General features: G+C 41.7%; 1 protein-coding gene across 2 annotated transcripts in view; it reads left to right on the top strand.

Moving 5' to 3' along the window:
- LOC115396064 (seizure protein 6 homolog) overlaps window positions 1-13,497 on the top strand; it is a 102,138-nt gene that overhangs the window by 52,454 nt on the left and 36,187 nt on the right. For both annotated transcript variants that reach the window (XM_030101824.1, XM_030101823.1), the window contains exons 2-3: window positions 129-905; window positions 1,334-1,455. In XM_030101824.1, coding sequence (XP_029957684.1) covers window positions 129-905; window positions 1,334-1,455 — 899 coding nt within the window. The remainder of the gene's footprint in view (window positions 1-128; window positions 906-1,333; window positions 1,456-13,497) is intronic.

Here is a 13,497-nt window from a genome sequence, read left to right as displayed (position 1 = left end):
AAACTGTCAAAAAGACGCACTCCTCTCTCATACTGTATGTTGCTTTTGGAGTTCAGTGGAGCGTAATATTTTACTTAATGTAACAAGATTGTTTTTTCTTGTTTTTTTTTTTTTCCTTTTGCTCCCAGGTCCAAAAGAAAGAAACAGTGTCAGTAAGAGAACACTGGGTCCTGACAGGGAGCTCTTCACACACATATCGACACAGGACACCGAGAGCGAAGTCCATTCAGTCACCACCGCCTCGCCGGTGAACATCCCCAACCACCAGCCGGTCCTCAGGGGCCTGCTGCTTCACGACCACCTCCTGACGAGGAACTTCCAGGGGGACCAGCACTACTTCAGGAAGGACGGATCTGTGGCGGCGTACCCCACCGCGCCCGGCTACGCGTCGGCTCCAAACGCAGGGGACTCGGTCACTCAGCTCGTGTCCCATGAGGACGCCCCGGCCTTCTCAGACATCGCCACCACGGCCACCGCCGCCGCCACCTCCCCGCTGACGACATTTTCTCCCACAACTCCAGGGTCGCCCGTGTCCTATCCTCCGAAGAAGTCGCTGAAGGTAAAAACCAGCGGAGCAGAGAAGGTCGAGCCAACGACCGACTCCCTCACCACACAAGTGACACCGAATAATAAGAGTCCAGGCGGCGGAAACGTCGCCGCAGCCTCCGTGTCTCTGTGGGGAAGCCGGCCTCAGAGCTGGGGTGGTCTTCCAGTGGAGGCCACCGCTGCTGCGCCCGCCTCAGAGAAGGTGGACAAGGGGAATGTGAGGGAAGCCGGATTGAAAAACAAAACCAGCCCGGATCAACCAACTCCCAAGATAACTTCATCAATCCAAGAAAAAAGCGTGACCACAACCTCCACCACCGTCATCACCACCACCACCATCACCACCGTGCAGACATCAGGTAGGCGTCGTCACGCTGACACAGTGTTTGAGTGATTCTTCTTTTTCACCCACGGATAATGTCTAAACTGAGTTAGGAAGTTCCCCCAAAATTTAATGCAAACATCCCAAAGGAGAAAAAAAAAAAAAAAAAGAAATTAAGCATCTGTTTCTCTCCTGATCATTTGGCATTCTGCACACATCCATCCATCTCTCCGCAAGAGATTACAGAGTTGCTCATGTGTCAAAAACAATCTGATTTTTCTTGATGCGTCCTCCCTGTCCTTTCCACCGGCCACAGAAGGCTGAAGGCCCCGATGCGCAGCGTTAGAAAGGATATCTGCAGAGATAGTTAGAGGGTTGAGGGGGCAGAAAGACACAGGTGGGCTGTCAGAGAGATCACTGGTCCGGGGAAAAAGGAATCACTTGTCATTTTACTGTCTCCCACAGAGCCGTGTGGTCTGAATTTCACTGACCCTGAGGGTAACATCGAAATCCTGCAGGAACTTGACTCCGGAGTGGAGTGCAACCTCCTGATTACTGTCTACCTGGGATATAACATCGAGGTCCAGGTCAGTGCGGAAGGCTCACTATGATGCTGCATGCAATTTGAAACTACGCATTTCTTAAAGTGTCTCTTTATTAAAGTTCATAGTTGCATTTCAAAACTTGAATTGACTGTTCCCAAAGTTAAAACAAGTTTTAAGCTGAAAACCTGAAGTTCTGGGAACTCTGCAAATCATTTTCTTTATTCGGTCTGCACCGGCTGTAATTAGGCCGGATTACCGAGGAGGCGCTGGGTGCTGGTGTTTACTATCACCACACTGTGTTTGGGCTGGCAGGGGGCTGCTGGAGATAATTACTGCTGAGCTGATATTCGGTACAATGGCACGACCTCGAGTGTGATACTGCTTTTATTTCACAGTTACACAAATTGGTCAACAGCAAAAAAGAAGCTGACTTATTTCTTGGACCGTTTGTTTTGTCTCCACAACACAAACAGTCCTGCCACTGAATCACAACGAGCTGCGACACAACACAAAGCACATTTCTTTGTTCCTGTGTTTTTGTATTAATGTACGCTGAGCTTTCAATCATGAACATTTATTTCCGCATTTCTAGTAAGTATCTTGTCCAAATGAATTCATACATAGTCTACACTGATTTATTGACGTTTATATTGATCCACGGATGTGACAGAGTTAGCAATAATAAACATTTTAAAATGGAAGGAACTATACACTGCATCTGCGAGCACATAAAAGACAAAAATGAACCAAAAATATAAATATACACCTAGTGTAAAAACCTACAGAGCAGCTGGGAAGTGCACGATGTCCCAAAAATGACAGTGCTTAATTTACAAATATTTATTACACGCACGTGGACGAGAGGTGTGCTGCTTGAGGCGGATATCAACCACTTCTTAAACACCACAATGTTGCAAAGAAGTGCTGTTGTACTGCGTGAGAGTGCCGACATATTTTGGATTAATTTCAGCTCAGAGTATTTGCTGGTCGTGTGTGGGTTGACAGAGATAGGCAGACAGCGAGTTTCTGGGCTGGGTGGGTGGATGAGGGCACAAGTGACGCCGTCTGTCTCAGGTTGAATGTTTGCTTGGTAAGTCTTTTCACAAAAGGTTATAAAAATTAACTGTCAGTGTGCGCGCGTTCTCTGGCATTTGCAATTCCTCAAACGCCTCATTTACCACTGGAGACTTTAAAATGTGTGAGCTTTGTCTTGCTGCCTCTGGAGGGCCAAGATAAGTCTTGACAGAGTATACGTTTGCGAGTGTGCTTCTCTCCCAGAGCTTCCTCTGGGTAACTTAAGTAAATCTTGAACCACTTATAAGCACACACTTACTTACCTGCACATGTGCGTGCATACCCACTCATGCATTTGATGTATCAGCTCCTAGTTTTCACAGTTTCAGCGATGCATTTGGGAGAATTTCCCTCCCTAGAATTAAAAAGTGCAATCCTTTAAAGGACGGGTGGGGAAAGGAGAAAAAAAAAAAATCCATATTTTATTCACACATCAACCAGGACTGATAAAGACAGAGGAGAAAGCCGTGTGTTTCAACACCAACATGCGAACAGATGGTGGGTGGGGGTAGGAGATGGGGAGGGGGGAGGGCACAGTCTCCTTCCCTCCTACAGCTAAACTGATAGTCATCTGATGGCAAACTATACAGACAATTGCTTGGCACAGCTGAAGAGAATGAGGAGCCAAGGTCCCCGTTCCTTGGGAACACAAAGTGAGTAAAGATGAAGCGATAGAATTTGAAATCAAGCATGTGTCACGCCTCTCATCGCCTGTGTGTGAAGCTCCTCTTCCTGGAGGCTATCCAGGTTTCAAGGTTGTGAAGACACAAAAATGACCACGAAGAAGCAGCACGCACATACCAAACTCATTTTACCGCACAGTTTTAATATTTGAATACATTTTTTTTTTTCCCTTTTCTTCTTTCTTCCAACAATTTGCATAAATAACGCTGTGTCTGATTTGCAGCATTGCAGCTGCAGTTACACCAGCACCCTGCGATTAAAGCCAATAAAGCCTGATGGGCTGCCGCTTTTCCCTTTTCTCTTCAAGTAGTGAGTAACGGGACACTCGTGACTGCTGTGTGCCTGTGAGAACAGTGTGACCAGGAGCAAAGGCTTCAGTTAGCACCAAACTTCGTCATTTTAATTGCACAGATAAATCAACTGGAAACCCCATAGTTCAAGTCAATGTCTGTCTTTGGAAAACCTCCATTATTGAATGTTTAGTGTCTGCAATCTCAAATATTTTTTTTAAAAAAAAGAACAAATCCAATTAGGATTTTTTGTTTACATCTAAAAATGCTCTGCAAATCTACTTAAAGACCTGAAATCATATCTGCCACAGTATTTCTATTCAGTTGGCGAAAGAGTGTCACTTCCCGGCGCACACAGTTCCCGCAGCCTTTAATTCAGCGTGCATGTTCTCACAAAGTCACCCTCACAGTGTGGCTTTGATACTAATGCTGCTTCGCTCGCAGTGAGACAGCAAACACTGATGTCTCGGCTCAGGTCCCAGCATCATATCACACTTTATTTAATTTAAATACATGTAAATGTGTTTACAGATTTGAAACCTTTAGTTACTTCAATTTAAAAAAAAAGAAAGAAAAAGAAAAGAAAATGTTTTGTTCATTTTTGTGATTTTGACGCTTTTGTGAGGTCTTTCTGGATCTGTGGTGGGCAGGTGTTTGACATTCATTAAGAAAAAAAAAAGATTTATTCTCTCCAGAAGAACATTGATTTCCTTTATCTGCCTCACAATTTTATTTGTCATCCTCACACTGTGTTTTCCAGAATGATCACACCTTTTTCTTTTGTCATTTGACAATTTTTAGGTTTGTGCAATATGTGGTTTTTTTTCTTCCTGCTCTCGGTTAGGCACACAAAAGCAAACACCCTGGGTTAAATGCTCTCAGTCGTCTTTGATTGTCTTGTTACTTATACCATTTCACTGTGCCGGCCATTAGTATGAATACCGATGCTGAATGCTTCATACCTCCAAGTGGAGAAGCTGTAGGAGGGACATTATACTTGAAGTGCGTGTTCTTGTTTTGGCAGCCGGCCTTCATTATAGAGGGATGTTATCATTACAGCAGACAGTTCGGCGGTTTGCAAGGGCAAAGGAGGGAAATTGGATGAAAGAAATAACGTGAAGGACAGCTATGGGAGCTGCAATAAATATAAATATTGATGTTGTGTACCTATGGTTCAGTAAAACACTATAAAAAGATACAGTGTCATTTACAGAATTCAGAGACCTCGCCGAATGCTGGTAGGCAGCGTTCGAAAAATATCTGAGAGATTGGTGGCGAATAAATAAGCAAGATCAGGCCCTTTCTGTGCTCATTCAATACTCCTTTCAGCAGTCTGGCAACTTGTGGGAGAGGAAGGATGAAAAATGTATCAGGAGGAAAATACTGCTCTTAGACTGACTGTTCAACCTCTGTGCCATGGCTGACATCTTACATTGCAATGGCTCATCTGCAGATTCAGACTGCAAAAAGGGATTAATTAGCAAAACAGTTGTGCTAATTTGGAGTCTGATATAACGGAAGTATTTAGTATTCATTCAAGGAAAAAAAAAGTCACTCCGTTTAATGATTTTTGTTTCCTAAACTTTTTTTTTTTCCCCCTAGATAAATTCTGCCAGAATCCAGCTTTTTAAAGTCCTGATTTTCTCTTGTTTCACCACAAAGTCATCTTGAATGCATTTCAGATGCATGATGCCACACTGGTTCCTCCGATCCTGGAGAGACGCAACGATATTCAGCAGGAAAGAGAAGAATTTCTATCTCCATGGAGTACGAGAGCTGCAAAGTAAAAATGAGCTATACTGACTCAAGTATCAAACTCTAATAGTTAAATTTAAGAAACAATTAAATTACTCCACAGAAACAAGGATTTGCAACCAGTCCAAATAAAATGACACTGTTATTTTTTTCTTCTACATTTCATTGTGCTATGTATCAACCTAAAGGAGTGGATATTTTTAATAAACCACACAACTAAAAGAGTTGAGTTGAAAAAGATTTTTTTAAATACATTTTATTCAAGTGAATGCTACATAAATGATGATAAGCTAATTGCACTGAAGCAGCCTCCCTTTGATGATGCTGCTGTCGCTGTAATACCATTGCATTAATAGCTGTTGGTATCCATAGAATCTTTTGATGTAAATCGCATCTTCGGATGGGTTTCAGGACTGAAATCCTTTGAACCGAGTTTTCCCCACTTAAATTAAAAGCCACTAAACCTCTGTTATTATCCAAGAAGGCGAGCTTGACTTTGTTGTTTGTGATGCACTGTTGTGTGACATTGTCAGCAGAAATCTCACCAATGATTATGTCGTAGTGTTGTAGAGTAGACCACCCCGATGTGCAGGTCATTTAGCCATTCCTCTGTAGTTAAATGGCAAAACTATGATTCAGAGGGGTGGACTGTGTAAAAGAAGTAAAGTATTGATTGCTATTTCACTGAAAGCTGGAGCAGACGGTAACATCACAGGCAAAAGGTTAATTTCATGATACAATTACATCACTTCTTTATTGTTGGAAAAACGTACATAAAATGTTAAGGATCAGTGTTAATTTAAGAGCGCTTGAATATAGTGATTAATTGCTATTAATAAAGATACCCTTTTAAGTTTTATCTAAGCACATATAAAGACAGCTATCTCATTCGTAAGTCTTTGATTACAATATAGGAGATATATTTAGTTGAGTCAGCCTTACAGGTTTGCAGACTTTAGGTGTCAAAATAGAGTTTACAAAGTCATCAGAGAAGCCTAAGCCAGCCTCTTTTTTTGCCCTCTACTATATAAATACACATGAAAGTGCTTTTTTGGACCAGTGAATTGGTGATATCCAAGGCACGTCTTATTTTTACACCCATCTCTTCTTCTCCGCCACAGTCACTTTTGCAATAAGCTTTTAGTGGAGGACAGATGGAGGTTTTCCAGAACTGGGCTGTGGCATTAAAGTGCTTAAAATCTGCTTTTTATTTGATCAAATAAATCCAGCGAGTTAGCTAGCTATCAGCTCTTTCCAGGGCCATCTGTCCCGCTCTGATTTCTCTGTCTCCTCTGCTCACTGATCTACCGGCCGGGTCTCAAGGAGTTACCATCTGAGCCTCGGCGAAGGTTGTCCCCCCCGCTCTGCTTCACGCCACGTCTTGTGCTCTGGCTTTAGAGAGAAAGTATTGCGTGGGAAGCGCTGGTTAATATGTTTCAGGGGTTAGAAACCTAGACATGGCCAATTTCTCTCACAGCCACAAAGGCTGATTACAGTAGTGTTTCCATTTGCTGACAGGCTTAAAGCAGCATTATTCAAGAAGATGTTGGAAAAGGATTTGAGGTCAATACTGTATCTTATTTTTCTTTAGCTTTTTCTCTGCTCTTCCAACCCTTTGATCTTCACTTTTTCTTTCCTGTCTTAAAGTTGGTTATTAGTTTTTTTTTTTCTATTTGTCTCACTTCTTGACTCAAAAATCAAAAATATTTTAAATTATTGAGCGGAAAATTTTATAAGATAAGACAAATTGGTGCTCCCTGCTTGATAATACTTATTTTCCCTAAATTAAAGCATTTGATTCCTTCGTTTATTGAATTCAAACTGCTTCAAAAAAATCTAAATATCATAACAGGACTCTGGTAATGAGAGACGATAGCTCTGTTAATTTTAAAAAATCTCAGAAAATAACACGGTGACAAGTGTATTTATAGCCGAGCTGAAAGTGAACTATCTTTAAGATGAAAGAAAAAGCACACTTGTGTTTTGTTTGGTAATTGAAGCTTATAAATATCAAACAAAGGCCTTGAGTCTCAGCGGGGAAAATTAAAGCTTTAGAGCCAAGTTCTTCATCCACACATGAGTGAGCATTGTTTCAGACGGCAACGTGAGGCAAAACCAAACACTGAACGAGCCGAGGGCTGGATACCAATCAGCTTTATCGCACATATTCCTTAACTTCTTGCCTCTCTGAAACTAATTATCATATTATGACTAATGTGATACTTCTGCTTTAAAATTCTTCTATGTTGATATCAACACTGTTGACATTTTTGCTTTTTTTTTTATGAATATTTTATTACCTTTCACAGAAACCCTGTGACACACTCATCCAATTAAGACATATTTTAAGGCAAAAAAACAGGGATGTCACACTTATAGACCACCACACAGTCCGATCCGGACGAGGAGATGAAATTTTCCAGATGTGAGACGTTAGGACATTAAAAGGGCTGTATCATGCAAAATTCACTTTTTGAATGTTTTAGCCTTGTTATATAGTTATTTACTCATCAAAAACACCCCCAAAGGTGTTAGCGGAGATTACGGAGATAAACTTTAACCATCGACTAAAAGCTGCAATAAGTAAAGTTATAGCCAAAACACCAAGTATACAACAAGAGTAAGAGCAAGCTGTCTGCGCTTGGTGAGTTTCTAACAGTTTTCGCGTGTCTTTGCGTGTAGAGAAGCTAGCGCTAAAGAGCTAAAGCTAACCCTTAGAGAAGCTAACACATGTTGATGGCGTATTTGTTTTGGCTGAAGTACGCTGTCAGTCAAAGTCCACAGGGAGAGAGGCGGGATTTTCATTGGAACAGAGCGCTTTCTCTTCCGGGTTTCAGAATTGGCCCCAGAAAATGTTTTATTTCACACAAAATGTCTTTTCCTTAGCGCCAAAAATAAACTATTAACCATGTTAATGCAAAAGCTAGGGTTTAGCTAAAAAAGCATGATCCAGCCCCTTTAACTGCACTATTTTTTTTTTTTTTTTTTTGACCACCAGAGGTAGGACTTATTTTCTTTCCAGTTTAATCTGAATTTTGTGGTGAATCAGTTCAAGTGAACAGGATTATGACGCAGATGTAGAAATGTGTCTGCATCAAATATAATTTATCAAATTTTACCGTTATTCTGAACCTACTAGCTGGCCTACTGCTGCTTTGAGATCCAGCTACGTGTGGCCGATTGTTGCTTTTAAAGATGTAAAGATAAGGAGAAAAAAAAATCACTGTGTAGAAAAACACATGAACTGAGGCTTGATGTTGAAATTACAGTTCTGTTATTTGAATTTCAGGTGTGTCACATGTTGCAAAAGTTAGAAGATGCCGTCTTAACTAATATTCTATTCTATTAAATGTGAACTTCTTAATGACATATTAAGACTTTGTTGCACTTAAAACAAGATGGATATTTATAGTGCCATCTATTTATATATTATAATGCTATTTCTTACTCTTGGGACCAAACTGTAACCCCTGAAATAAAATGAGTTTGACACTCCTGATACAATAGAATTTCTATAATTTTGGTCAGTTTTACATCTTCTGAGAGATTTTTATGATAAATTAAAGGCACGTAGCTTTCTTATATTTTTTGTGAGCCTTTAAAAAGTCTAGTGTAAACATTTACCCTTCAGATAGACGCTCAGATTTCAATTTTCCACTTTCAAGTATTTTAGTCAGTGCCCTACAAACCACCTGTCAAATACTGTGTATTTACTACCAAAGCAGCTCCTGGCCCATATATGGCTTCGACTTTACAAGACCTTTGAAGGTTTTACTGGCCATCTGACGCGAGATGAAGAGGTGTTTAGGTGGGTGGTACATGTCAAAGTAACATCCACATGAATGCCGTGACCCCGAGGTTTCCCGGCATCAGATTGCCGTGAGCAGCACCCCCGCTCCTCCTTCTCCTCCTCCTCCTCCACCGGCCTGCCTGCTTTCCCTCGGTGCATCCAGCTGCCATTTGTTTCTCCCGGTAAGCGCTCTATATGCAGCTGGCCATCCACATGAGGAAGTTCTGATTCATCACACCGGGTCACCTTCTTCACTTCCTTCATGGTCCGCTTCTTGATGATCGCGCGCCCGTTGGAAGCAGTGGATCACTTCAGCATGGACGCTCTGGAGGTATGCGCCTCCATATGCAGCAAGCTGCGCTGTGCTGAGACTCTCTTCATTATTTCGAGGTTTTTCAGCAATTTGCGCTACAGCAGCTCTTCAAGTCGGAATAAAGCCCACAGCCCGCCCTTGGCTCCCTTCGCGCATCAATGAGCCGTCGGCACCCTCGGTCACCGATGAACCGGTTGTAGTGACACAATCATTGTTATTCATTTCTCCTTTCAGTGGTTTTTATGTTGTGGCGATTGGTGCATGTACTAATGAATTACACCTGAGGTGGGACTGCTGAAGATCATTACCAAAATGCCCCTCTAAGAATTGAGATGTTACAGAGCATGCCGAGTGTTTATAGCTCACCCTGACTTCGGGGTTAACGATCGGTATTTGATGCTGTGTCTGCGAGCACGCTCTTCTGACTCTAGTCAATAGCCATGTTAATAAGCGGCACCAATACTTGACACGTAGCCCCCTCTCTCTGCCGGCTGAATTGCTGTATTGATTCGCGCGCTTTTATTTTAATTCCACTTTTTCCCTTTTTTCTTAAAAGAGGGAGAACGCACGAGGCATTGACCCTGGCTGAGGGTGGCCGATGAGGGAGGGAGTTTAAGCCTGTTTTATGGGTGTTCAGTGACTGCTGGCACTCTCATCAGATGAAGTGGCCATACAAAAAAAAAGGAGTACAAAATGTCTAACACAAGCATTTTTTTTTTTCTTTTTTCTCACTTTTGTGAATCCACACTCTCTTTCTTAGAGTTCAATGCTGAACGTAATCCTTCTTTCGGACCTCTGACATCCTAAAAGCGGTGTTTTAATCAGATAATGTTTGGACTTGCGTACCCAGCAGCAGAAGCGAACGGGACGCCACAGATGTGTAGGAGAGAAAGTGAGCCTGACTGAGTAATGGAAGCGAAGACAGGCCTGCTGCCTTTAATCAACATGAGATGAGGCAAAAGAAAAACCTTCATCATGCTGTGCCGTGCGAGAGTAAGCCAGGACATAAAGGAGGCCAGTTTGATCTTGATGAGCTTTTTAGGGTGTCAGGGCTTTGCTGAGATGAGTTTTCATGGGGCCGAGCCATCCCGAGAGGAATGCTTTCAGGTGACACTAATTGCTCCTCCACTCAGCTAGCTGTCATAAAGGGAGAAGTCTGTTTGGCAGAAAGCTAAGTTCTCCCCAACCCTTTTCGGTGTTGTGATGAGGAAGGAAGAGTAAAGATGCAATACTCCAAAATACGAGGAGTAATCAGCAATGCATGAATTTAAATCTATGCAAAAATGCACACTGCAGCAAATAAACTGAGCTGTCAGGGCCCGAGAGGCACCTCAGGAAGTGAGTCTGATTTATCAGAAAGGGAGAATCTCATCTCATAAAACGTCCTCTAATGCGAAGCGGCTTCATATCTGCTTCACCGTGGGCATCTGTAGGAAAAACAAAGAATGTGCAAGAAGATGGCCACTGTAGAAAGTTTGCGTTTGGCAATCACAGCAGCATAAAATAACCCAGTTCAGTGGGAACATAAGAGACAATGGGCAAGTTAGTATTGTATTCAGCTGCTGGCTCCTGCATGTTCTCATTAACATTCCGCTTTTGCTGATTGGTAAGAATCCATTGTTTTAGGCGGCGGGGCAAACAGGAAATGGCCTTGGCTGTTTTATATAGAGGTGAATGTTCAATTAAGATAACATTTTTCAAATAATGAGCAGTGGAAGAACTCTTTTTGTATGAATTAATCAGGAGATACACAAAAACACCAAGTTGGATGTGGTGTAAGAAGATAATTCAAATGTAAGCCAGCGATAGGGAGGCGAAGAAATAGGTACATTACCAGCATGCTCCGCCATATAAAGCAGTGGGTTTTATCATAGTAATGATGACTCTGCAGCTGGTGAGTCCACCACTAGTTGTTGATTTATTACCCACAGCAGCAGGGTCATTTAATTTCCATGTATAGCGGTATCATTTTGATTACATACCGCTCGTTCCTGCATCAGCAATAGCTCCTGTGAGTCAGTGTAAATGTTCATTTCAGAGCACCACCAGATGTTTTCAACAATAAAAAATCATTGAGAGCCGCTCTCTGAGGAGACCTAACTCGTCTTGTACGCCCGCCAATAAATAAAGGAATTTCAGATTACATATCTTAAATATGTAAAATGTCAGATTTATTTGGCAGCTTATTTATTTTGAAACCTCTGGAGAAGTATATGCCTCTTGTCTAAATTGAATTTTTATTCATTAAGAAAAAAAAAATTAAATTATTGTAAAGTAAACTCCCTAATTGTGTGACAGATGAGTTAGCTTATCTCTTTTCAGGGGCGAACTGTATGGTATCGGCATTGACAGTAGTCACGGATAAACCCTCGTGCCAGGCTGCTTTCTGTTCCGATGTGATAAGATGGACCTTCACCTCTGCTCTCTGCTCACCGTTCACTCGCGCGCGTTTAACACAACGGCTCACTGGAAGCTCCCTGTTCTTCAAAGGTCAAGGTACACAGCACGATAAAGATATTAAACCCCGCAAATGCTCTTATCTTTTAAGACATTATTTTAGATGTTTTCCTTCATCGTTAGTATTCCAAGTGTGGCTCTGGCACTGTCAATTGTAGTGCGGCCTTGCACGATAGCGTATTCAATCCAGTAGTTTGATTGAAAAGGCAGTGGCTGAAGGAGAGAGATGACCTTCTTTCCTCTAGTTCTCTTGTTTTGATTAGTTTCGGGAAAAAAAAAAAAAACTATTAGAACAGTGATTGGAAAATAGAGATGGCTTAAAGAAAAATAGCTCCTACTTAGAGAGCAGTTTTTCCTCTTTTGGTTGGACTTTTTTTCACATGCTGGGGACAAAAAAAAAATACCAAAGAGATATTCTCTCTTGTCTCTACACAATTCTCAAAATGGAACTGTATATTGTATAGATGGCATCGCCTGATAATGTTGTTGCTGGAGCAGAAGTGTGCTTGGTCAGCCAAATCCCCAGTTCCACAAAACGTCGCCTGCTGAGGCAGAGATTCCAGCTCGGACACACAATACGGCAGCTCTCATTGCAGTCCAGAGGACCCTACGCGTGCATGCTCATACGTGTGCACGCATAAATGTGCATGAGCACGTGTCTACGGGAGGGAGAGAGAGAGAGAGAGAGGGAGAGAGACGGTGAGAAAGAAGTCCCTCAGGGCATTTAGCAGCAGGACTGGTGCAGATAAGGTAGTCTGATGTCTCCTGACATGGCCAATGATTCATAATTGAGGCAGGACAGCTGTTGCTAGCTGCACTGACAGGTCTCAGGGTGGATGACAGATGATAGGGCCCTCTGGGGCCGAACTATCCATCAGTCCAAATGTTCACTGTCCACTATCTGCTCACCTATCCTCCACAAGCCTTACACGTATATGTTAACCAAGTGGTCTTAGATCTGCGGTCTGGTCGAGATTATTGGGTGTGATAAGATGCTGCAGATTCCCAGACTGCAAATGCACGTCGTGTGAAGGACTGCAAACAATTAACACTTGTATAATCAGACTTCACCCAGTCCAAATATTTAGCTCCAACAGCTTTTACTGCCATTTTTTAATCGGTTTATCAACAAATAATAAATGCACTCATGCACACAAATGAATTTATAAAAATAGATATAAACCACTTAATTGTCAGGATTAGTTAAGAAAAGGAAAAAAAAAAAGAAAAGTGCCATACAAGGCTTCTTTCTTCCTCCTACCAGAGAAGTGCAGAGCTTCCATGAAGCAAAAAGTTCTGTCAGGAAAATACTTGAACAGATCAATCAAAGACAATAACTCATAACTGAGATCATATTGAAAGAAGACAAATAACCTAAAACAACGATGGAGAAGGAATAAACTGAATTTGAACCATGTAACTTACAAAGTCAGAATGATTCTAACTGGATTACTCTGCAAAAGATCAACATTGAATAAACGTGTTTACAGCAAAAAAACCAAGCTGAAGGAATTAAAGGATTCAAGGATTAAAGGGATTTAATGCAAAAACTTTAAACGTATCGACAACGACCCCGATTCCAAAACAGTGAGGTTGCTGTATAAATAATAAAACAGAATGCAACGATCCACAGATCTCATAAACCCATATGTTATTCTCAATGGAACAACAAAACAGAGGCCGATACAGAGATATTCTACCATTTTATGAAATACATGTAC

The sequence above is a fragment of the Salarias fasciatus genome, chromosome 10 (assembly GCF_902148845.1).
Source record: "Salarias fasciatus chromosome 10, fSalaFa1.1, whole genome shotgun sequence".
Taxonomy (NCBI): Eukaryota; Metazoa; Chordata; class Actinopteri; order Blenniiformes; family Blenniidae; genus Salarias; species Salarias fasciatus.
Note: the sequence above shows the minus strand (reverse complement) of the source record. Positions and strands in the feature narration are given on the sequence as shown.